General features: G+C 39.2%; 1 protein-coding gene across 1 annotated transcript in view; it reads left to right on the top strand.

Moving 5' to 3' along the window:
- The first annotated feature begins 945 nt into the window (after positions 1-945).
- alphaSnap (Alpha-soluble NSF attachment protein) overlaps positions 946-26,257 on the top strand; it is an 86,473-nt gene continuing 61,161 nt past the window's right edge. The window contains exon 1 of the mRNA XM_067098575.1: positions 946-1,269. Within this exon, the coding sequence (XP_066954676.1) occupies positions 1,178-1,269 (92 nt within the window). The 5' untranslated portion in view covers positions 946-1,177. The remainder of the gene's footprint in view (positions 1,270-26,257) is intronic.

Here is a 26,257-nt window from a genome sequence, read left to right as displayed (position 1 = left end):
AAACTCGTATGAATGCCACAATTTAGTGTGCGAGCCTCCTTTCAATTCAGTTTAAAAGAAGATAAAAACATAGACCTTATAAACCGAGGAAATTACGTAGCTTTTGTCTAGTGTCTCACGGATTATTTACTCGTCTGTAGAAAGACTGGCACAGCATGGAGCGTCATTATTGCAAATCAGTAACATTGTTCTGAAGTAGTTTATATCCCATCAAAGGAGAATCTGGTAAAAGCACACACAATTAACCAAATACTGTAGACTAAATAATGTGGAAAATTACGGGTTGTATTACTTTACGGAATCTATAGATTCTGTGAGGTAATATATGATCACATATGATCCTCTTCAGATCGTGCAACCGAAGATACTTCACAATAAGATTTGCTCGGTAGCATGAAAAAATGTCAAAATGAAAGTAAAGTGTAAGTTCTGGTATCCGTAAGGGGTATAAGAAATAAGATGAATGAATCTATACACTTATGTCGCAGGTTACAGTTGCAATGAATATAACGATGAAATTTTCATATAAGAAACTTTATAATGGTCCATCTCCTTTACATTATTTGGTGCCAAACACTTTACCCGGAGATTTGAATGACAAATTTAGCCTATTTTACTACCACAGATGTACAAAGATGTTCTAGTTACCAGAAAACTGAGACACGAAAGTACATAGATCTGTCTGGGCGATATCTACAAAAATTTGTGTTAATCACAAAAGCATATTGTCTGACGAATGTACGTAATTAGCTGGTTTTACGATGAGATTCCTCTTCATAACAAATTCGTTTAATTTGTACATTTTATTATAATATATATCAAACTTAACTGATTATTATAAATTTCCTGGTCCAATATAAACATTACCTCCTCCGGTGTGTTATGCTTTAACGAAAGTCAATGCTACCTTCGCGCCATCTATTGGTTAGCACCGTGTTTACAATCGATTAGTCAATACAGAGAGTATAGACGATATAAGGATTCATATTGTAAGCTGTCTCTTTGACAGAAGATAGAATTTGAGTCTAAGTATAAAAGTTCTAAGACTGTATGTTATTACATGGATTGTGTCTTGACAAATCACACTTTCACTTATAACTAGGAGGCAGACGAACTTGGTCACTGTGAAGTGGAAACGTCATATCTAAAGACGCATTGCTGAATATTCTCTAAAGAAATGGCTGACGCGGAACAAAAGGCCATGCAGCTGATGGCTGAGGCCGAGAAGAAGCTGACCTCATCCAAAGGATTTCTAGGATCACTGTTTGGGTATGTTAAATTCATTATTTCTGAAGGGGTGGCGAATGAGGCAGGGTCGTCCTGAGCAAAGACGATGTTTCCATAACAGGGTATGGGCTATTCGCCTTTGAGATTGACGCGCAAAGTTGGGCTCGCAAGGAGTTGAAATTATAGTTCTTTGTATGTCTATTCAAGTTTGTTAATGTTATAAAGACTAGAGCATATTTGGTGTCACCCAACCCAGGTAACCATCAAGGCTAGTTATAGCCAAGGCTAGGCTAGGGTACCCTTACCAGCCTAGGTTAAGTTGAAAATCCTGGAAGTAGGCAGGTTTGGGTGACTGCTCACCCAGGGTTTTTCGAATGTTACTGTTGCTAGCATGAATAGGCCTGTACAAGTGGAGGTTACTAACCCCAGCTGTGAAATGGGATCTAAATGACACCCCACCCGCTCAGACTAGGCTTTGAAGTTATTGTGGTTTCTTAGACTGGACCATTGATATGCATTCTGCTCTGTAGTTAGTCTAAACATGTGTTTAAAATATGGGAGGATAAATTTGTGTCAATGCAGTTTGAAATATGGCAGATGATTAAGATATTTTATCCTTATGGAATGGTTGATGTAGGAAGACTTCATAAATTTTGTTAGTTGATTTGATCATTTCAGTGTCATGAGGTATTTTTATGGTCTCTTGGGTGATTTCTTTGCAAATGTGTTATACATAGTTAGTCTACCAGTTTTTCCTGATTTCCTCCTCCCACTTCATAATCTCTTGTCTGCTGATAATTTTGTTGTCTTTTTAGCTTAAGTCAGTAAAACCATCAAGATATGTTATTTTCAAGTTTCCCCCTGATTTCAGTCTCCCACTTTTCATTAACAGCCTATCTTCCTTGTGTAACAGGGTTCTGGTAAATTTTAGAGTTTTTTCCTCACTTTAAGAATTGATAGTAGGAAGGTGTTGCAATTTATCTGAGATCATCAGGATATTTTTGTCATAGTTCAGTGCTTAACCTGCTGAAAGCTGCGTGTGTATTTATATTGCAAAGGTCTCCAACAGGGTGGAACAGTGTGCATATTATTCTTGGTGACTGCATTTAAATTTTTTTTTTATTTAAGAAAAGGCTCACATTGAGGTACTAGCAGTTGTTTTCTTTGGGAATCTCTTTTTTCAAGGTTAAATAGCCAAGTATTAGCCAATTTAGGGTCTTAATGGTATTTAATTTTGAGGGCTTTTCAACCAACTATCTTTGTATCAGTCATCATGGCTTACGTTCATGAATTTTTTTCATGAATTTTACTTCTCCATTATGATAGCTATGAAGTTCTATACCTGCTAGAAGACAACAGAGTATAAAAATCAAAATTTTTGCTTAGAATGTCTGCGTTATACTGTCAAATGACCCCTCCCTTTCGGAGTGAACTGTGGTTCCCGCAGCAGTTGTTCTAAGTTTTGTTTCTGTCATTGCAGTGAGATGACCAGTGGACAGGGTGTTGTTTAATTTACTTTTTTTTTTATTGCTGAACCCAAGATCATTTTGGGATTGTGGTTTGATATTGATCAGCTTTGTTCACTATTTAAGATGTCTGATAAAGACATTGATAAATCCTATAGAGTTTGTAAGGTAATTGGGTGTAATACCTAATTTTACTTGACAACATTTAAAAATTTTGCATTAGGTGTAGGGGCAAGGATTGTTCATTTACTGCCTGTTGTAGTGAGTGTTAATTGGTCAGCTAGTATCATGAATAGTTACTTGAAATATAAGGGGAAGTTGGAGGCTGACAGGAATAGGAAATGTCAGAAAAGGAACTTTTCTAAAACTAGAGCCTTTCTATTGGGTGTGACCTGTTGGATAGTCGCTCTCCTCTTTCTCCTTTGCATAGCAGTCCTTCTCTCTCAAAATATTGTTCTCCATCTCATGTTAAATCTCCCCACATCGATCAGAATATGAGGGTTGGAAAGTTGTAGTCAGATGTAGCTAGTCTTATGGGTATAATAGAAAATTTCATATATTCGTGCGGCAGCCTTTTATTTAAAAAATCATGGTAGCATTTCAATTGTTTGGCGTGGGTGAAAAGCCCCGCCCACTAATGGGAATACTGGAAATGACCTGGCAGAAAACATCATTCTGTTTCTGCCAGCTTTCAAGTAAACATTGGGGGTTTTCAGCAGCTTTTTTTCATTGGTTTTTGGTTGAATAGTTGGATTTCAGTGAAGTATTATTCAAGCTTTGATAGCTTTCAGGATCAGTTTTTCTAGATTTTGTTAATATGTCTGATTCAAGTTCATCTAGTTTTTGCTACTGTAGCAGAGGTTGCAAAACCAGATTAATCAAATCTTCCAGGACACTCAGGTTCCCCATGTCAGTGTCTAAATGTCTGTCTCCTCTCGGAGCACCTGGCACCGCCCGAGCTCCCGGCACCAGCTCCCAAGCGTCCAGTGCCAGGTAAATCGTCCAGTTTCGGGGTCTCCGCTTCGGCCTCTCTACGGCACCACCATCTGACAAGAGAATTGTCAGTTGCCTTCAGACGGTCCACAAGTTCCTAGCCCTTTCGCCTTGCTCGGCCCATCAGTGGATGAGCCTACTGGGGACTCTGTCGCCCATGAAGACATTTGTCAAGTTAGGCAAACTTCATATAAGGGTTTTGCAATTCTTCCTCAAGGCATATAAGGGTTTTGCAATTCTTCCTCAAGGCCAATTGGGATAGGGAAACACAGGCGGACACCCACACGTTTCCCATAAACCTGGAGATCAAGTCGGACCGGCAATGGTGGCTGTCTGAACGAATACTTTCGGAAGGAAAGCCCTTCATCCTCTGAGCCCAGACCTAGACTTCTATTCAGACACCTCGGTTCTAGGTTGGGGAGTCCTACTGGGGAACTGGGAAGTTTCTGGGACATGGTTGCTGGAAAAACAGAACCTTCATATCAGCGTCCAAGAGCTGAAAACAGTTCACTTTGGGCTTCAGTGCTTCTCGACCCTAGTTCACAACAAGACTGTGGTAGTCCATTCAGACAATACCACAGCCCTAATGTACATATGAAAGCGAGGTGACATTCACTCATTTTCTCTTTGCCAGACAGCAAGAGACCTTCTACTGTGGGCAGATAAAAATCAAGTGAGTCTTACCATGTGAGACAAAGCAGTTACTGGATTTTCCTCCATCTCTGAAGAATTCAAATTGTTTCTCTCTCATCAATCCCAATAAGATGGCAGTCTCTTCTGGGAAAGTGGTTTTAATCTGTGTAGAATTAGAATTTTACGCCAAGTTGCCATTTGATTTTATAGAAATCATCTCTTGTACTGAAGTGGCAATTGCAACTACTAATAAGGTTGCCAGGGAAATCGTTTCAGATCTTCCTTTGGAGAAGCAACAGTTAGTCGGGTAATGACTTCATAGATTTTTTGTTTGTGGCCTATACCAAGGCTGTATCCAATGCTCTTGGAGAGTCAGTTCACTCATTTACGAACTCCATAGCTAACTGGTAGGAAAACTTTATTCCTTCCTAATCCCTTCAGTTTCTGTCGCTCTGAAGCCCAGTATAATTGCACAGCATCCTTTATCTGCTTTATGGGATTTTTTGGCTTTGGGCACTGCTGTGCAAGAAGTAATCAGAAACCAGGTCTTTGTAGTGTCTCATATGTTTAGGAGTCAACAACCTCCTTTTCTCTGAACGCAGGCCCTAAGACTCCTCCCACTAAGGAGGGATCTTCTCAAACAGTGTGGATTCATTAGGTTTCAACAGAACCTCCCCATTCTTCAGGTTGCATTAAGACATTTCACTGTCTCTTGGGAGCAAGAGGTTTTTCTTAGGAGTGCAAGAGATTTATCATTAATTTGAGAAGGCAATCAACTATTGCACTGTCTTGGGAGGATTCTTCCCCCACCAAGACATTATGATACGAGAAAAGAGAGAATAATAATACTACTATCCAGATGCACTGTTGTCAGTCTTCTTGCCTGGAGACAGGGGTCGGCGAATGGTCCTGTGTCATAGTTGACACGGTGGGTATGAAGACTACTGACGTTTACGCTGCCTGGGAATTAGGGTAGGCCTGTCCTACCTGCTATTACATGATATTCCTTGGGTGTACGGGTCTTATTACTGATGAGGCCAGGTGATGTCTTCCCACTGGGAGGCAATTGAAGTGCTGATTTCCATTTTTAGTGGTAAGGTACGATGGTATTGAAGAAAATCCCTGGTACTCAGTTCGTTTCTTTATTACTCATTACATCATGCCAAAATTCTCCCAGGTCTAGTCTCCCGGACTTGGTTAATTTACAGTCTTCAGAACTCTTGGACTAGATCCAATTTACATACTCTTCAGGACTCCTGAACTAGGTCCCTGGAAATATTCCTTTTATTTAATTTTATTTCAAGAAAAACAACACAAGTGAGTATTTTAAAACAACAAAAAAAATAACTCTTTATATTGAGAGACTTCAAAAAATATATCAACTACATACTATGGTAATTGCTTTTCCTTCATAATAGGATAAGTATCAAACATGGAGCAGCCCTGGAATCAATTAATTTACAGTAAGGTGTAAATCATTTGATACCCTACTCCATACGGTACTAAATGTTTGTACACAACATATGTCAATGGATAAGACTACCTGAAAGATTTCTGAGAAACACTTAAACTAAAATGAGGTAAAACTAGGCTAAGGTGCCTTTTAACAGGATATAGCCTAGGCTAGGCCTCTTCAGAAATCGTTAAGGATAGCCTATGCAAAGTTTACATGGCTGATTTTTGACTAGGTTACAATAGGCCACAAGTTAGGTTAGTTTAATGAGGGTATAGGCTAAGTCCTATGTAATTAAGTTTTCATGAACTTTTACATAAACTGTATAGCCTAAGCTATTTGTAACAAAAATAGTCATAATTCCTCATTCAAACAGGATTAGTCTAGGGTAGGCCTTCTTAAATTACTGTATAGCCTAGTCTAAGATCGTGATCGGCAGTGGAAACTTCCATGAGGGAGGTAGGGGTAAACCCAAGATGCCTTGTTGGACGGCCATTTTGTGGTATCTATAAAAACTTTACATAAACAAAATACTTATAACAATCATATCAAATGGCAAGTTACAATTCAAACTAACACAGCAAAATATCATGACAACTAATGAATGTGAAGAATATTTCACTACAAAAATTTTCACGTTAAGGCGTTGCAATCACGTTTGACTGGGCATGCAACAACGCTGCACTTAAATCTTCGTCTGCTACTGTTCTTTCATGATAGTGATCTGTTCCAACTAATGAACTGACGGTAATATTATGACTTTAAAAGCTTACCTTGCAAGGGATAGATAATAACTTGTATTAATAATTTGGTAAAATAGCCAAGATGAAGGGTGGACCGCTTGACGTCCTTTTCCACACCAACAGCGTTTTTAGTCCTTACGTTTCTTTAGTGTTACCAATATGCAGATGAAAGATTCAGGACAGCGCTCCCATACTCAGAGTGAAAGAAAAACAAAACAAGGGACTGGCTACACTTCTATGCATTCTATGTCCACAACGAAAATGAAAACATTTTATAGTCCCAATCACTCTCACAACAGTAGTATAAAGATATTAGAGAAGGATGATGAATCAATTCCTAAATAAATAACTAAATAATTAAAGGCATATTTTCCCATTACAGCACTGTACCAAAGGCAATGGTCTATTTATAGAGCTTGGTGCTATTCCAGTAGGATTTCCTGCTCTCATACCTCAAAAGCCCTAATTTAAGTTTTTTAATAATTTGCATTGTACTCAAGGTTTGTCTGTTCCTGCTATTAAGGGGTACCATTCCATGTTAGCATCCTTATCAGTACATACTGCTGAGGAGATATCTTCTAACATGCACTATAACTCTTTTTAGATTGAGATTCCTAAATCTCCAATTAAACCTCTAGGCTGGGACAGATATACTGTAGTGCTGAAGTATTTGAGTATGTCTCCATTTGAACCCATAAACTCACTCTCCTTAAAAGATTTGATGGTCAAGATTTTTTTTTACTGGCCTTGGCTTCAGCAAAAATGTTAGTGAACTCCAGGCCTTATCCTACAATGTGGGTTTTACTTCCCAAGGAACAGTCAGAGAATAAATACGATTATTGCAGAACATTAACTCTTACCCATCGTTGGCTCTGCAGGGTTTTAGCACAGTAACCCTACCCCTCCTTCTGCTGAAGGGGGCATCCTCCAAAGAGACCTCAGCCATCTTCATGATGAAATTCTTGTACCCGAGTGACAATCCTCCCAAGGCAGCAGTAACAGCCTATGGATTGAATTCACGGTTAAAACAAACACTTGTTTTGTGCAAAATATTTTGTTAAGGAGCCTTTAAGGGGTTGGCTGATTTCCACTTTGCTCACCTCCTTTTTCAAATGTGGGAATTAGCTATATAGTGGAGAGGTAAGGTTCATTTAAAAAAAATAAAACGTAATTTAAGATTTATTTTTTAAAATACCTCTCCATTATATAAATTTACCTCCCCTACCTCGCCACATTCAAGGTGGACAAAATAGACAGACCAGCTACGAGTGTTTGTACCTATTGGTCCCCTGGTGTGGGTGAGGGAAGTAGATGGATAGAAGATGGATATTCATAGAAAACCAAGTACATGTATTCTTGTTTTTTTATTTCAATCTGTCGAACTACCGCTGGTGCGGAAGTAAATGCTATATAATGGCTCTCCATTATATAGTATTTAGAAAATAAATCTTAAAGTATTTATATTTTTCAAATACTTACCTCTGTTATGTACTACCCTTCTAACTTTCTCACTCATGTGGATAGAGAAAAAACTGTAACAGAAAACTTTAGATGCTCAAAACAGTGGTTCATCCCAAAGGGATTGGTCATACTGTAGATGATTCAGACTAAATGATCCTGTTGATGTTTAGTTTTCACACCATCGTCGTCCTGTCTGGCATGGGGAATACAGGCAGTCCTTGGTTATTGGTGATCTGGTTTTACGGTGCTTGTCTAGCGAGATTTTTGGTGCTGATATGTGCCGATTTCTGCTTATCGGCGCTGATAATCGGATATTGGCACGATGCATACCTAACAGAGGCGCCGATAAGCACTGAATGTTATCAGAGATTTTCGCTTATTATCACCCTGTTGGAATGGAACCCCTAGCTAACATACGGGGGGTAAATATTTAAAAACTAAATTTTATCTTAAAAATTTCTGTATCCAAAATGCAAAGAATAAAATAATTCAGTGTATCAACCTTTATGAAAAGTTTTGTACATAACTTGCATATATCATTTCACAGACTTATGTTTACAAATGTCACTTAGATGAAAACAGTAATTGTTACAAATTCTGATAGCGTAAGTATAAAAGTAACTTTTGAAATTTATCAAGATAATGCTACAATAATGTAGCAAAACTAAAATTAGAGCTGTAAAGGGAAAAATTGAGAAATGCCTCAAATAAAGAAAACATAAATCATTGTGAGGTTGGTTTTTGTGTTAATGAGAAGTTGCCTGATATCACTTTTATAAGCTAATATTCTGTTTCTAAACATCTTTGTCAAGTATTATACAGTAATCTCTTGATTATCTACACTTTGACATTATCTGACACAACTGTACTAGGGACTAAAAGATATAGTATATACAGTACATAGATTTTTAAAAAATTGAAAAAAACCACCTTCCAGTGGTTGGCATTGCTGCACAGCCTAAGTAAATCTTGGTAATACTGCTTACACTCATAAAGAGACTGAGAAGGTTTGGGGTTGGGGGGGAGGTAAGGAGGTTAGATTTATGGAGATGCCCTGTCAGTGGAAACTCTTTGCTAACCTGTGAAGCCAGCTCAGTCAGTGGGGACTCCATTAAAGATGGGCAGTAGGACCTTCGGAAAGCATTGAAGCTTAGGGAAATAAAAGAACTCCTTTAGATTATTTTTTGTTCTTTTGTCCCTTCTGTTTGTTTTCTTTCGAGGAAAATAAAAAAAAAAATTTTTTGTGAGCCATGTGCATTACAGTCCAACCTCTTAAAACCAGCACCCTTGGGACCAGGCCACTGCCAGACCACAGAAAATCCCAGATGGCAGATATCACCCCTAAAAAACCCCATATGTAAACAAAGTCTTGCCAGCTCATTCCACACATTTATTGCTGTGTTATCAAAAGTAGAACAAAGCTTATGAATAATCACTGTCATTCCTTATGAAAATTCTGGCCTGCTCCATAAGCATCTCTTTGGAAATGTTTACACCTTCACTACGTTAGAGCCTAAACCATAATAAGTGCCCTGTTGAATTCTGACCTCCTGGCACCTTTCAGTGTCTTTTGGCACTCCAAACTTTTCTGCTGCTTTTTTTCTTTAAACCTGCACATGATTGGCCCCAGTTAGGTTGTTACACCGTATTAAGAATAATGATTTTAATAAAACTTGTTTTATGTAATGTATGCAATTATTTTTCATGCATTGTTGTCATATCATTGATTTATAAATGAAAATAGCGATCAGGCACAATTTGCATTCTGGTAATGTTTACATTCTTAAAACCATCAGCTGATTGCGGTTTACGGATATCCAAACAGACACTAGTTGCTAAATGAAATATCTCGGAGATTCATTTTTTTCGTAATTTATCAAAGCTGGGTTTAAATGCAACTTACCTTATTTATAAATGAAGTAAAGGTGTGAAAGCCAGAATCAGAAGTTGCTTTTGACTCTTCCAAAACATTTTGTGGCATACACCGATTATCTGTCAGTTTTTACGGTAAGTCTCATTATTCGTGTGAATGGGGGACAGGTAATTCAGTTTTAATAAAGTACGGGCAGTCCCCAGTTTTACGGTGCTTGTCCAGCGATGAAAACCGGCAATTTTCGGCACCGAAAATTGCCGATTTCCGCTTATTGGTGCCAATAATTGGGTATTGGCACCGATACATACCTAACAGAGGTGCTGAAAACCGAAAATCGCTGATTTTAGGTTATCGGCGATTTTCAGATTTTCAGTTATTGTCACGCCATCAGAACGGAACTCCACCGGTAACCAGGGACTGCCTATATGTATTTTTATAAATTTAATCATTATTATTTTGTTGCTTTCATTAAATGGTTTAGTAAAAAAGGTGTAGGCATTATACATTTAAGAAGTAATGACAAAGTATGCTATTAATTTTATTGGGTTTGTAAAGCCATTCCTCTGGCAATGGGGCTATGGTGGTTGTTGTGGCGTCATAAGACATATGGTAGACTGTAGTTGGAAAAACAAATAGTGATGGAGTTAGTCAGAAGTTTGCGGTGGTAAGGGAAGGTTGTGAACACTCTTGATTATGGTTTGTCAGTTGGGTTTGTAAGTCTTTCTCGTTTGTTAAGGTCTTGAGCTGACTTAGGCGAACAGTACAACAAGAGCAGGTAAATAAATTAAATAATATTAGTTAGGCTAGGTGTTTATTCAAGTGGCAGCAGAGCGTGGTTAGTCAGAAATGGAAGTGGAGAAGAGAATGTCCTAGATTTAGCGGGATATAGGGTGACTATAAAGGATGGAGTGGATAAGTTGAAGATTGGCTTGGGGTGTGTGGAGAAGTAGTGAAATATCCTGTGACAGAGATAAGAATGAGTTTAAAAGAAAAAGCTTAGAAAGTGACAGCAGGGATAGTTAGAGAAGAACTTAAAGTGGGTTCAAAGATATCTACACTAAATGAAGTACATCTAAGAGACGCTGTAATGGAAAATTACAGTAAAATGAAAACTTATTTTAAAACAGAAAGAGAATCTAGTGAAAAGATGAGAGATTTTATAACTAGGCATGAGAAGGCTGAATTAGTGTCTCGTAGAGCAGTAGGGAAGAGCTTGCTTGAAGGAGGAGCAAAGGGTTTTCAAGTATTAGAACAAGCAAGTCTCACAGACAATCAAAAACAAATGGTATTAGTGGCTTGTGATCAAGGAAAGTTGGAATATAAAAGTATCACAGATAATGAAAGGAATATTTGAGGGATTAGGAAATAAAGAGGAAGATGAATGGTGGGTGTCAGAAGGTTATGCAAGTTTTGGGAGAGAGAGAAGAACAAAGATATCATGGAAAATGGAATCGAGGTAGAGGTGGAAGAAATCCTATAAATAGAGAAGGCAAAGTAACATTGTGTGCAATATGCAAATCGGAGTGGCATTGGGCTAGGGATTGTCCTCAGAATTTTCTAAATACGTAACTAGAAACTGGACAAGAGGAAAAAGTTTATATAGGAGAAGTGAAATAGATGGATTATCTTGGGAACAGGTTGATGAGATTTTAGACACAAAATGTATGGAAATCGACAGTTTGTGGGGAATTGTGACAAGCATGCACTATTGTGGATTTGAATCATAAGAGTTAAAGAGAATGAATGATATGAAGAAAGAGTCTAATAAAGTAATCAATTTCGGTGAGTCATCATAAAAGTCGAAAGGAGTAATGGAAATACTGGTGATATTGAAAAACGAAAAGTTTTAATTAAAGACAGAAATTTTGTAGGGTGATGTACCATGGTTAATAGGTAAGAAAGCCATGAGTAAAATGAGCATGACTGTAAGTTTAAAAGAGAATTGTGTTAAAATAAAAGTATTGGACGAAGTGAATGTGAAGTTAAGAGGAGATAAACAGGGTCACCTAAAAGTACCAATTGTGAGGAGGAAGGTAGAGGAAGAATTGTTATTGGAGGGATGGAAAGGAAAGAGTCTAAAGGAAATTAAAGATGCAGTTATGAAGTTACATCTACAGTTTGGTCACGGAAGTGATGATAAAATATGGAAGCTAATGGAAGAAGTTTGAGAGAAAAAGAAAAGGAATTAAAAAATTACTAACAGACTTGATTGCAAGTTGCGAGGTATGTAAAAGATACAAAAGGAATCCAGCCAAACCAGTTGTGGGATTTTCTTGGAGTAAAATATTTAATGAAGTTGTAACAATGGGTTTGGGAGAGATAGAAGAGAAAAAGTTCTTGTTAATGGTAGATATGGCAACGAGGTATTGTCAGACTTTTTAGATAAAAAACAAGACACCAGAAACTACTATAGACACTTTTTGATGGGTGGTTTGCAATATTTGGAGTGTCTAAAATATTATCGGACAATTGGGGGAGAATTTCAAAAGGAAAAACTAGGAGGATGGCAAAGAGATGGAATATTAAAGTATTGGTCACAGCATCTGAATCTCCATGGAGTAATGGAATATGTGAAAAGACAGTAGGTACAATCAAAGAAAGCTTAAAGGTGACAGAGGATGAGGAAGTGGATTGGTCAGTAGCATTAAGATGGGTTGTGAGTGCCAGGAACTGCTTAACAAATAATATGTAGTTTCTCAAAAATAGCCAAAATAAGCATTTGGAAACCCTATCTTTTGAAGAAGCAAGGGATTATTGGGAGAAAGAGAGTTTGGACGTCCTGCCAGCAGAAAGAAAGGTATGGAAGAAAGTATAGTAATTAGGGTTCAAAGCCTGTCATCAGAAAAAGAAAAAGATACATTAAATATAAAACAAATACTGTGAAGGATGAATCCTTTGCATCAAAGGAAGGGAATATAGATGGGCAGGAAGGAAAAAGAGATGGTAATGGGCTGGAGAAGGAATGCAGATAAAGAGGAGGATACAGGACGAGGTGTGGTGGAGGAAACACTGGAAGATGAAGGGGAAAGAGAGTTAATGGAATAGATACCCAATTAAAAAAGGGAAATAGAGTTAGAGCTATAAGCAAAAATACATGACAAGTAGAAGAATGGACTATATTAAATCTTGCAGGAAAAAGATCAAGCAAATTTTCTGCCGATTTGTATAATGTACTAAATTTGCCTATTCGTACAATGTACAAGACTCACAGTCAGGTGACAAGGGATGGATTAACTTTAGAGATTACTGTATATAGTCATGTAGAAAAAAAATTGAAGATGAAGAAGAGGTTTTACTAGGATTTGAAAATAAAAGCATAATTGAAACTAAAAAAAAAACTACAAAGTTGAAGAGAAAACAGTGTATATGAAGAGGTAAATGATGTTGGACAAAAAGCTTTATCTACAAGATGGATAGTAACTGAAATGGTAAAAGGGGGAGAAAGGATATGTAAAGCAAGATTGGTAGCTAGAGGTTTTGAAGAAGAAATGGCTGAATTGGAAAAAGATGCTCCTATGTGCAATGCCGAGATTTTAAAATTTTGTTTGACAATTAAATTGAAAAATTGTACTTACCAAGTAACTACATAGCTATTGTTTCAAATTATCGAGAGTGTGTTTAAATTTGAAAGATGGTTGGAGCATTAGCGTTACAATATTTTGGTGTAGGTAACTCGCCCAGCCCACCTTCGGGGAAGGATAGGTACAACACCACTAACTAGCCCAATTCGTTTCTGCCGGTTGACAGCGCAACATGTTTGTTAACATCAGCTTGTTTTTTACTTTGTACAATTCGCTGGATGATTTTCATCGTTATTTGGTGAAGTATTCCTTGTCTTGGTAGCGATTGCGCTAATTGCATTAACTTATTTAGCTTGGACTTTGTTTTTTCAGAATATGTCTAACTCTAGTTCTGCTAGTAGTAGGTTTTGCAACAAAGACTGCAATACTTGACTCACTTCTATCAATTATGACGCTCATATCATCTGTTGTAAATGTAGAGGACAAACTTGCTCTGCAGTCTTGACCTGTGACGAATGCAAAGAATGGGATCAGGGGAAATGGAAGACTTTAACTAGTTACTTAGACAAACTTGAGAAAAACAGATGTAGGAGAGGGGGCTAAGACCGAAGCTAAGAATTCAGTTAATCAGGGTTCTCCTGTTTTGCATGCCCTTCCAACTCTCATATTTGCGTTCTCCCCGATCACCAGTCCTCCAACCTTACCTGTGACTCCATTATCCAACTTCCAGCCTTCCGAACCCAATGCCATCGCCAGTCTGGAAGCCAGAATGGACCAGAAAATCAGTCTCTTAGTGAACACTGTAGCTCAGAAAGGAGCTTCAGTGAGAGGCCATATGGATCAGATTTGCGCCAGTGACGTTGATGCAAATGTTGCGTCAGTGGAGGAGGTGGCTACTCATCCCACTGATGCTCCTAGAACTGAGTCCCACAAACTCCTGAACCTGGGAGGAGGCAAACCTTAAGTCCCAGGGAGGTCAGTGGGGTTTGCCCACGGGTAGTTGCCCCCTCAAACGAGCCTGTCATTCGGGATTACAGTACCAGGACTCGGCAGACAGCCACTGGAAAGGTGTCCATGTTGGAGTTCATGCACTTTCGTCGAGTGATACGGATTCGGGATCTGACGGATCCAAGTGCAAAGCGAGTCAGAAACACAGCTGGCGCTTCAAAGTGCATCAGGCCATTGAAAAATGATGGCTGCGGCTGAGTCCGAATTTGGATCCCAGCAAGTGGAACAGAGATCGAGGATCCGGAGTCCCAAATCTTATTGCAGTTTTTAAATGATCCATCTAACGATCTTGTTAGTGTCTGTGTCAGGCGTCAGTTTCTGTCACCCATCGGATCCCTAAGAAACAAAGAGATCGCACTTTTGGATCCAAGGGATCCGAGCAAAGGGGGTCCAGTTTAGTGGGATCTGGTGGATCAAGGCACCTAGTGGAATGATCAGAGCGCGCCCAGATATTTGAGGATCCAAGGGATCCAGGCATCCATCGGGATCCGAGGGATCCAGGCATCCATCGGAGATCCGAGGATCCAGTCGTCAGTGGATCTGAGGGATCCATTCATCAAGTGGGATCTACAGGATCCAAGTGTTTTGAAGTCCAGATCAAGGGATCTAGACACACAGTGGGACACAGAAGGATCCACTCCTCTGACCCAGTTCAAGAAGAGTCGCGGCGTTCATCAGTGCCGATCATGCCCATTCCAGTGAGCGAATGGGCATAGGCACCTACCTTCTTCTCTTAAGTCCAGGGTTCAGGATCCAGCTTTGGAACCCATTAAACAAAGACTGACAGTATCATGGACCTTTAATACATAAACAAGATCAGTGACTCATAAGCCTGAGAATTTGACTCGCCCATTCTCCTGCAGAAGGGGACGTGGAACAAGATCCCTAATCTGTTTCAGCCTATTCTTCCCTTTTGAAATACTTCTTGTTTTGTCCCCGGACTTCTTTTCTCCAGTGATTCCCCTTTTAGCATGGGTTCTTCTTTCATTGAGACAGCCTATGGATGCCTCTGCTTTGCCTAAGATGGTGTTATTGAAGTCGCTGAAATCTGTCAAGCATTGAGAGTTGGTTGACAGAAAAGGAAAACAGGGAAAGCGGTATTCTGCCTCCTCCTCTCTGTCCAAGCAGAGATCACTTATCCTGTGTGACTAGGGAAGTGCCGTCATTGGGAGTTACTGCCTCCTACCAAGGGTTTTCTCCAGTTTAATCGACTCATCAAGGAGATCTCTTCTCCTCTTCAAGACCTGGTTTACCATGGCCTTCCACAACTCAAGTGTTTGACTAAGGACATCTTTAAGGTCTTCTGATCTTAAATTTCTTGACTGGACTGTTGGCTCTTTACCAATAAAATAGAAGACTATCCTCTCTCCAAGCGAATGACCAGGCTGGCTGGGAGTGCTCATGCATGGATAAAGCGATGAGGATGGAGCCCAGGAACTTTTCTTTGTTCGGTGGAGTACTGTAATTAAGAAGCGAGAGAGCAGTGTTGTTCATTCACTTTAATCTCACTCCCCAACAGAGATCCACCTCCTTTTTAAAATCCTTTAAATCAACAGGAACTTTTTCCCAGCGCTGCAGTGAAACATATTGCAGCAGAGTTGCAAAAGAAATCACAGAAGACTTGCTGACCCAGTCCACCAAACGTCCTAAGGAGTCTGGACGTTCCGCATCTTCAGCTTCGTTCGCACCCAGAACAATTTCTCCTCTACAGTAAACATTTCAAGGAGGTAGAGGTAGATTCCAGCCCTGTTCCCTAGCATATTCTAGGTCCGTTCAGCCAATTAAGAAGTCAGCAAGCAAATCTTCCTCTTGCAAGTGAGGATACTATCCTCCACATGCCAGTGGGGGCCAGGGCTTCAATTTTTTGGAGCAAGTGGAAGGACAGAGATGTGAACCCTTAGGTTTTAAAGGTAATCATACCTTTAGGATACTCCATCCATTCAGGGAGAAACCTCCCTTAGTGTCCTGAGCCCATCAACAGTTAGCGGCCTTCTCTTTAGACTCAACCATGGTATTCGGGTCCTATCAAACACAAGTTCTCTCTTTTTAAGAGAGCCATAGAAATAGTCGGAGATGTCAAAACGCATCAGGGTTATACAACCGCCCAATATTTTAATTAAATTGTCAAACAAAATCATCAGGAGATTGGAGGCCTGTTCTGGATGTCAGCACCTGAATTTCTATATTCAGACCTCTAGCTAAATTCAAAATGGAAACAACCCACCTCAGTCGTCCATCCGTCAAGGGGACTGGATATAACTTAGACATGCAGGATGCCTATTTCCATGTTGCCCAGTTCACGAATGGGGATCAACATCTGCCTCTGTTTAGGCGATTGGCTCCCCTAACTCCCCCTCAGAATCAAGTTGCACGGAGGACTAATCTCTAAGATTCTTGCGTTAGCCCAGAATTGGGCCTACTATAAATCTAGAATCAAGTCCCAAGATGAATCAATTCTTTCCTGGGAATGAAGATCAACTCTCAGGACTTTCAGGCTTTTCTGTCCGACAAGAGAATAAAAGCTCTGCATTGAACAGTTCAGAATTTGGCTCTCTCTCCCATCATTAACTCGTCTGAATGGATGAGTCTACCAAATTCTCTCATCCATAGAAAAGTTCCCTTCCCCTTCCAGGAGACTTCACAAAGAATACTACAATTCTTTTTGAAAGCCAGTTGGCAAGGAAGTTCCTCCTTTCGTTTGTTTTCCCAATCACCCCTAGATCTTGAGGACCTTCGATGGTGGCCTGCAACAGGAAGGTTTGTGGAAGGTAATCTCTGCACCCTATGAAACCCCAACCTCACATTATACTCAGAACATGTATCGGATCTGGGTTGGGGAATCTCCTGAAAACAATGAAGTGTCCCAGGGACATTGTCACTACCCGAGCAGAGTCCTTCATATCAGTTTTCAGGAGCTGTTGTAGGCAATACCTGGGTCTTCAACATTTCTCAACAGCGACTTACAAATCCACAGTCATAGTCCACTTGGACAATATGTCAGCTTGGCTGACATAAAGAATCAGGGAGGACACACTCCTTTTCACTGTATCAAGCAACCAAAGATCTCCTTATCTGGGTGCAGGGAAATCAAACCAAGATTGTTACGGTTTATACAGGGCAAACTCGATGTCATAATAGACGAATTAAGTCATTGCAAGCAGGTCCTACCCACGGAATGGACACTGAATCCACAGGTATGCACCGATCTGTGGAAACGGTGGGGAAAGCCGTCGATAGATCTGTTTGCAACATCAAGGAATCACTGTCTCCCTTTGTATTGCTCTCCAGCCCCGGACCTGCTTGAGTTCCATCGGGATGCAATGCTCCAGGACTAGTCAAACCTGGATGATACACCTTCCCACCATTCAGTATGGTGAGAGAAGTAATCAACAAATTCAAACTCTTCCATCAAAAATGTGTCTTTACCCTGGTAGCTCCTTCTGGCCATTATCCAAAGAGTGGTTTCAGAGCCCTCAACCTCCTAGTAGACTTCCCAAGAACTTGCTTCTTTCAATCGACTCCCAGTCTTTCGAGCAACTGCACTGAAACTGGTTCCATATGGGAAATCCACTCTGGTTTGACAGGCTTTCTGTCAGGAAACTTTCAGATGAAGGCTTTTTGAGATCAGCAATCAAGTCAATTGCCAGATTTATTTCGTCAGTCTTTCTCCAGCATCTACCAAAATAAATGGACAATATTCTGCAACTGGTGCAGAAGACACAAGATATCATCTTCTTCACCTCTGACCAAATAGTGACTTCTTGTTATTTTTAAGGTCTTCTCGAGGATTGGCTACATCCCCTATCCAAGGCTACAGAACGATGCTCAACTCCGTTTCAGACATAGAGGTCTGGATCTATCTAATGATAAGGACATCCTTAACTGACCTTATCAAGTCACTAGATACTGCAATTGAAGTCATATTTCCATATCCTGGAATCTAGATGTTGTTTTAAAATGGCTTTCAGGTCCGCCATTTGAACACATCCACATCCTCAGGATCTTACAAGAAAACACTTTTTTTAATCACTCTAGCTACTGCCACAAGAATTAGTGAGTTACAGGCCCTAAGCAAGAAGGTAGACGCTTCTCACAGGAGATGCAGTTTGTTGCTGTACTTTGGGATTCAAACTAGTGAAGAATGAAACACTGTCCCAGTTCCCTGGCCCTGTTCATTTACAATCAAAGGCTCTAACAGATCGCATTCAACTCCCTGGACCAAGAGATCTTTGTCAGTAAGAGAGCTAAGTATTATTTAGAAAGAACTAAGAGGCGTGTTCCCGAACCTCTGGTGTTCAGTTGAGGATCCAACACATCCTTTGTCCAAGAACACATTGGCATTCTTCTTGAGAGACGTGATTTCTGAGTCGCACATTAAGATTCAAGAAGAAGACTTGCCAATTTGCAAGGTTAAAGCCCACGAAATTAGGGCAGTAGTGACTTCGATTTCCTTCAAGAGGAATTTATCCTTATCTTCTATTTTACAATGAAACTGTTTACGAGAACTGCAGTACCCTTGGCCCATATCCGTGGCTGGCATGGTATTGGGGGAGGAAGGGTAGGGGGTAACCTTACACTCCTCTATCTACTCGCCTTGAATTATGTTGTCGAGTACAGGTAGTTGGGGGTACTGAGTACTTGGAGCCCCCATCATTTGTTGTGTTGTGATATGAATGGCTTATGGTATCCGATGTAACTTGTGTTTTATGGTTTCAGTTGGCACTGTGCCCAGGGCAAGGGCTTTTGTATTTTGTATGCTTTGGCGGCCATGGGAGTACTCCTCGGCTGCAAAGCCCCACTAATGTAGAAAGCGCCTCAATGGCTTCAGTGCCACACCATTGTGTTGAGATGAGGTCGCATCAGAGGCAGTATTTTTTCCTGCTGGTTGCTCTCTCGTCAGGTAGAAGTCATTTAGCTAACATTTCTTAATGTTAACTAGATACTATTTAAAAATTCATCTCCATTCATGAGTGTTTTATGACTAGTACATGCCCATGCATCCACCTCCTGTCAATGTGGGATTCAGCTAATAGTTACTTGGTAAATTACTTATATAAAAATGACATTTTATAATAAAGTTTTATGTATACAGTACTTACCAGTAACTACATGACCCTCACACTCCCTCCTCCCTCTCATGGGCATAGGGCATAAACAAATTGGGCTAGATTAGTAGTGTTGTACCTATCCTTCCCGAAAGTAGGCGGGGCAAGACTTTAGGTGTACATCTCAAAAAAGCTAGAGATAGCTACAGAGAATTTTTCAAATTTAAGCTGCCGATAAATGAAAGTAATAGCTATTTAGGGTACTATCCGCTAAGTCGGATATATAAAACTATTTTATTATAAAAATGTAATTTTCTATACATTAGATGTAAAATCTGCATATTTACAAGGTGATGAAATACAAAGAGAGGTATACAGTATTTAAAACTGCCTAGTGAAGATGGTTGGAGTGGATTATGGAAATTGAAGAAACCTGTTTATGGGCTAAAGGATGCAGCAAAAGCATGGTATTGTAAGGTGGCAACATTGGTGGTAGAGCTTAAAGGTGAGAGAAGTAGATGAGAACCTAATATATTCTTTTGGAGGAAAGACAATAAATTGAATGGTATTTTATGTGCACTTGTAGATGATTTTTGCTATGGAGGAACTGAAGGATTTTTAAAGGAAACAGTTGGGAAATTGAAAGGGAATTTGCAATTAGGAGAACAAGAAAGTAAAACTTCCTAAGTATATAGGAGTAATGGTATAGCAAAAGGAAAATAGAATTTGTCAGTGGCAATATATAAATTCTATAAGAGAACCAGAAGCTAGAGGATTTACAGGTAATAGAGTGTCAGGACAAAAGGAGTTAACAGAGTATAGATCAGTGGTGGGACATTTGAATTGGATATCGCTAAATACCAAGCTAGAAATATCATACAATGTTAGTGAATTAAGCAAAACTTTTAAAGAACAAACAACCCAAGATATGAAAAAGCTGATTAAAATAGTGAGAAAAGCCAAGAACATAATGTAGAGAAGTGATAATAAGTGAGTTAAAAGAAGAAAAGATTTATTGCAAAGCCTATGCAGATGCTTCATTTGGAATACTGAAGATGGTTAGACACGATTGGGTTATGTGATATCCTTGACAGATGGTAAGGTGAGAAGTCCCATATGGTGGAAATCCAGAAAATCAAGACAAGTAGCAAAATCTACCATTGAAGTAGAATCTTGGAGTGTGGGAGAGGCCATAGAAGGATTGGTATATTTTAAATGTTTGTGGGAAGAGGTAGTAGGAGAGAAAATTAGAAGCATTGGTTAAAACAGTAAAACATTGATGACTGCAATTAGTTTACAAGTACAGGAGTAAGTAGTAAGAGATTAAAAATTGATATTGCAGCTATAAGAAAAACTGTCTGTATATTTCTTAAATGTATAATGCCTACACCTTCTTCACTAACCCATTAAATAACAAAATAATAATGATTAAATTTGTAAAACTACATAATATATTAGAATCTGGAGAAATAAAGGTGAGGTGGATAAAAGGAAAGCATCAAATAGATGATGTGTTGCCTAAAGCAAGAGTTTCAGGGGAAAATATCAAATTCCGTAGAGTAAAGAATTGGAGAATGGAGATTAGAGGGGATTAGCATAAGAAGAAGTTGGGGGGAGGGAGGAGATAAGTGTGATTATCTGTCAGTTTTTAAGTTTCATTATTCACGTGAATAGGGGACAGGTGATTCAGTTCTAATATATTATGTAGTTTTATAAATTTAATCATTATTATTTTGTTATTTAATGGGTTAGTGAAGAAGGTGTAGGCATTATACATTTAAGAAATATACAGACATAAGTTTTTCTTCTTATGGAGTCCTGAATTGTTGGTAGATTAGTTTTTTACTCATTGTTTGTAATATGACAAATGTACCCTTCCTTGGTTTGTACATGACCTTAAGGTATGTTTTGGTTTGTTTTTCAAATAATTTTTATTGCAGCACATTACTGTATTATTTGTTACTTTGTAGTAGAAGTCTAGTTTTGTTGTTTTGCTATTTTATGTATTTGTAATTGAATTAGATGAGGTGCCTTGGTAGCATTCTTATGTTATCTCAGAATTCAACTACTGGCATTTACCTGGAGGTGCTTGCTCACTGAATTTGCTGTTTCCCTTGAGTGTATTGCATCATTTTGAACTCAATGTTTAAGTGCTGTAAAAATTTTTACCCTGCATTAAAATCTTTATATTGTACATAAGTAGTTTTTTTTATATTTTGGCAGCATGTTAATTTTATCAGTTATATGAATTCAGTTTCTCTTGATTGATTTGTCATAATTTCAATTTGTTTTTTCAAATTTTAAGTTGTTTTAATCTTTTTCAGGTTTTTCTCGTGGGTAATGGTTCCCTTTGTACTCCATGTTTGGGTCTGTTAAAACTTGTGTTTGATTTCGGGTGTTTTGTTCATTGCATGACTGGCATGTTATGTAACCAAACTGGGGAAATTGATGTTCCTATAGTGTGTTATATAAAACATTTGCGAATTCGTAGGAGTATTCTTATACAGACTGAGCCAGGCATTTTTAAACTTAATGAAGATTGCTTTGATCCTATCTGCCGTCACAAAGCATTGTCAGCTGTCATCAAGGTGGTTTGCTATATTCTTACTGACTGCCAAGTTGGAAATTATGTAATTGTTTTGATTGTTTTGTTTACTTTAACATATATAAATAGTGTGAACCATGGAGATGTGAAGGACATGAGAGTATGTGACAATTCATGTCCTCCGTTTAGGTGGATCCAAGCTATTATTGCTCCTTTTTAGGGGTAGGATCTGCAGTTGTCATTGGAAAAGGTTTTGGGATAAAAGGAGGAAGGCTAAAAAGTGTCTGTTGGCAGGAGAGAAGACTCCCTGTTTTACATTCATCATTTACTGGCCCACCTTCTCTATCCCTAAACCTCCCCCTTCTCTTTCCATGTGTACTTTGGTCTCTTAGCTTATAAGGGGGGTTGGAGTTAATGGCCTGTACACCCTCTTGCCTAGTGTTGAGTCAGATAAGCACACTGGGCTCTCTCCCTGGGCGTGACTCCTGCACATGTGCACTCTTTGTCTTTGCCTATCCTTGCCACATCAACTGTGCCATCTGCTCTTGATCTTACTGCTAAAGAACTCAACATTGCTTAATGGAATGGATTGGTCTTTGGTTCCTCTTTACACTTATGAAGTGTAGAGTTGGTAGGACACTTTCAGCCACCATGTGGTCTCCTTCAAGTCCTCCAGGTGATGAAGTGAACTGTGGCCAAGTTTTCTGGGCAACCTCAGCTTCTGTCCAGGGTCAAGGGGTTTCCCTTCCACAAAATCGAGAAAGGAACCCAGGCTTCTTTCTCTAGAAAGGGCAAGGAATCATTCTAAACCTATCAATCTCCCCACGTAACTCTGGCTAGGAAGGGAGGTAAAAGGAGGAGAAGAGATGCGAAATGCTGAGGTTGGCAGTTTCCTCTCTAGCAACCTGAGTCAGGGATGCCTGTTAAGCAATTAGGCAGAGTGGCAGAGATGGGCTGGAACCCTGGTGTCTGTGTCCTTTGGGACAGTTACAGACTACCTTTCAAAGACCAACACCCTCTCCCATCTTGTTTACCCATATTGTCCCCATATTACCCTCCAGAATCTCCAGAAGCTCTAGCTCTGCTGGAAGAGGTAATGGGATTTTGGAAGAAGGCACTAGAAGTTGTAGACAACCAATACATGGGCTTTTACAGTTGCTTGTTCCTGGCAGAGAATGGGACTAGCAGCTAGAGGTGGGTCATCAATCTCTCCAGTGAACAAGTTTATCTTACAGACTCAGCTCAGGATGGAAAATCAGGGAGGGTGACCTCATGCTTTTGGTTATGTGCACTTTCAAGTGTCCTTCCATCACTCCTCCAGGAATACCTCAGCACCACAAGAATGTCTATTAGCTTAGAGCTCTGTGTTTTTATCTGTTTAAGCCCATAGGTGTTCATGTGTGTATTCACCTTGGTGTTGGCTTAAGGCCATTTTTAGGTTTTTGCACTTCCTGTGTTACCTTGACAATTGGCTAATCCTGCCATCCTTGGAGGTGCAGTTGTTTCACAACAGAGACAGTATTCTTAAATTTTGTCCTTACCTGGAGATTATGATAAACTGGAAGAAGTCAGAACTCATACCCAAGCAGCAGGCAGAGTACATGGGCATACTCAAACACGGCAGCAGCAATAGTCCTTCCTTCATATCCATGTGTTGTAAGCTCGGGGGTGTCAGCACAGTTCCTTTTGTGACAGGAACAACCAGCTCAGCTTTGGTAGGTAATCATCGGTCACCTGTCATACTTGAAGAAGCTCATCCTGCACTGGTAACTCCACCTGTGTTTGCTTTGATTTGCAGCTTAAATCAGCCTCAAATAACCCTACTTCCCAGTTTGTGTCCTTGAGTGTTGCAGCTTAGATGCAACTTTCTCCTTTCTCCCTTTTAACAAGGGTATGGGGCAGGTAGCAGTTGGGCTTTCTCCCACTCACCCTCCTACCACCAGTTAACCACCTTGTTACCAAGTTTGATTGACCCATTTCAGTTTGTGCTGGAAAATATTCCTATGTAATGTATGACTTAAAAAATGTTGAATTAACATAGCATGTTGTAGTGGTACATAAAGGCAAACTAATAAAAAATTTCCTGGAATCTTTGGAGTAAGGGTTGTACATGTAACTGTTAACTCTGGCATCCTCCCCTTTTCTTAGTTTGAACTTCAGTTGTTTTAATGGCTACTCCAACAACATTTCTTCTAAATTTGAGTGAAAGATAAACAAATGAACTTTGCAAATGATATGTGGAAGGTAATATACAATTAAGATATTAATAAATGCATTATAAAAATGACTCTTACCTCTGTATTATGATAGCTGTACTTCCTGTGTTGGGGTGGAGGACAATAGTGTGAAAAGTAAAAAATTAATATGATCGTTTAGTTTGAATTGTCTGTTGACCCATCCATTTCAGGTGGTTTGAGCATCCATAGTTTTCCATTCAGTTTTTTATCTGTCATTGGCCTGCAAGAACACACTGGACAGTGGTTACATGATTTCGTTAGTGATTAGATCGTTTTCTGGATTTAATTTGGTTTTCATGTTTTTTATCGTAATTTAGGATGTCATCCAAAGAAGATAAAGACAAGTTGTTTTGAGTGTGTAGGTTAAGAGGGCATAATACTGTGCCTGGCCATACTCTTCAGTTTACACTGGTCACAACCTACTATGTGTTAAATGTAGGAAGAAGGGTTGCTCTTTTAGCAATTGCTGTGATCAGTGTATTGATTGGTCAGATGAAATAATGAATATTTATTTAAAGTATAAGCAGATGCAACAAGCAGATAAGAATAGGAAAAGACCGAAAAAAGATTCTTCTAACTCTAGGGCAGGAAGTGAGGTTATGAGTAAGTGTTTCTCGTCTTTTCGCAACCTTTCAGATAGCTGCTCTTCCTGTTTTTCTAGTAACGCTTCTCCTTCAAAATTTCTTCTCCTCTTGAAGCTCCCTGTATTGTTCAGGATATGAGGTTTGGCAAATTAGAGGCAAATGTAGCTAGTCTTAGGGCTACATTTGAAAAGTTTACGGAGGTAACCTCCTCCTTGTCGCTGCTTTAACCCTTAAGGGACAGCATAATTTATCAATGTGCAGCACCCCAGACTGGGGAAACTTTGAGGTCGGCAAAATAAAAAAAAAAATCACATCAATGGAAAGAGAATGACATGTACATTCACACTGTATAAATAAAAAAATTCTAAAAAATTTTCCCAACCTTCTGCAAGAAGTTGAAAATTACTATTTACAACCCCACGTGGGGCCTCATTTACAAGACAATCGTAAATTTTACCAACTTATATATGTTTTTTCTAATAAGTAAGTTTTTTGGATTTTGTAAAATTATTATTACTGCTCACACAATATCAAAACATAAGAAATAAAAGCAGTAACAAATTGCATATTTGTTGTAAAATATTCACGTAAGTTCTGAGAAGGAGAAGATTAGTAACTTTTTTTATTTTCCATACTTTCTAATATTTCTTTGCAATTTTCTTTGCCAAAATTACATTTTACAACCGACATACTATTGTAAAGGCAAAAACAAAAAACAACAACCAGCCTCTTACATTATATTTACGCTCAAAATTACAAAGACTCGTGAGAGAGAGAGATGCAGTATGCTCTTGAAGTCATAAGCATTACTGATACTGGCCCAACTCACGTCTGGCATAAAAGTTACATTAATGAATTTATAGCATATAAGTATTGGCACCTTGTTTTGAATCAGTATTAATAACAATTAGTGCGCTCAATTCTACTTCACACTAAAGCGCAATCCATTCCTCCCCAGACCTGTTTTACTTCACACTGAAGCTCAATCCGTCCACTAAGGGTTGAGAGAAACAACACTTGAGGAATGATTTGGTGGATATTTTTGGCTGCTTAGATAGAGTAGTTTCAGGCTCCCTTGGGGAGTTCGTGCATGCCTTTACTACTGTGTTTGTTAAGCATAGGGAGCTATTGTGTTCTTTTTTGGCTCCTTGTGTCCCTTTGACTCAGAAGGCTGACGTTACTGCTCATCACCCCTTATTCCTTACTGGGTGCCTCGGCATTAGGTATGATAGTGCAAGAGGTTGAGAAAGGGGAAACCAGATCTTTGTTGTTTCACTCTTAAACAGTTAGGTATACACAACCATGGCAGCAGTTGCTTTCGCAGTCAACTCAAAAGTTTCAAGGTTCCTCCTGGGCAAATGTGTAAGTCATTGGTGCCCTCAAGCCAGCCCTTTCAGGCTTTCAGGAAGAAAAAATCCAGCTCATGTTAAAAAATGAGGTATCAAGCCCTCAGTCCCCAGTAGCAGGA

This window comes from Macrobrachium rosenbergii, chromosome 55, assembly GCF_040412425.1.
Source record: "Macrobrachium rosenbergii isolate ZJJX-2024 chromosome 55, ASM4041242v1, whole genome shotgun sequence".
Taxonomy (NCBI): domain Eukaryota; kingdom Metazoa; phylum Arthropoda; class Malacostraca; order Decapoda; family Palaemonidae; genus Macrobrachium; species Macrobrachium rosenbergii.
This window is presented reverse-complemented; position numbering and strand designations above follow the sequence as displayed.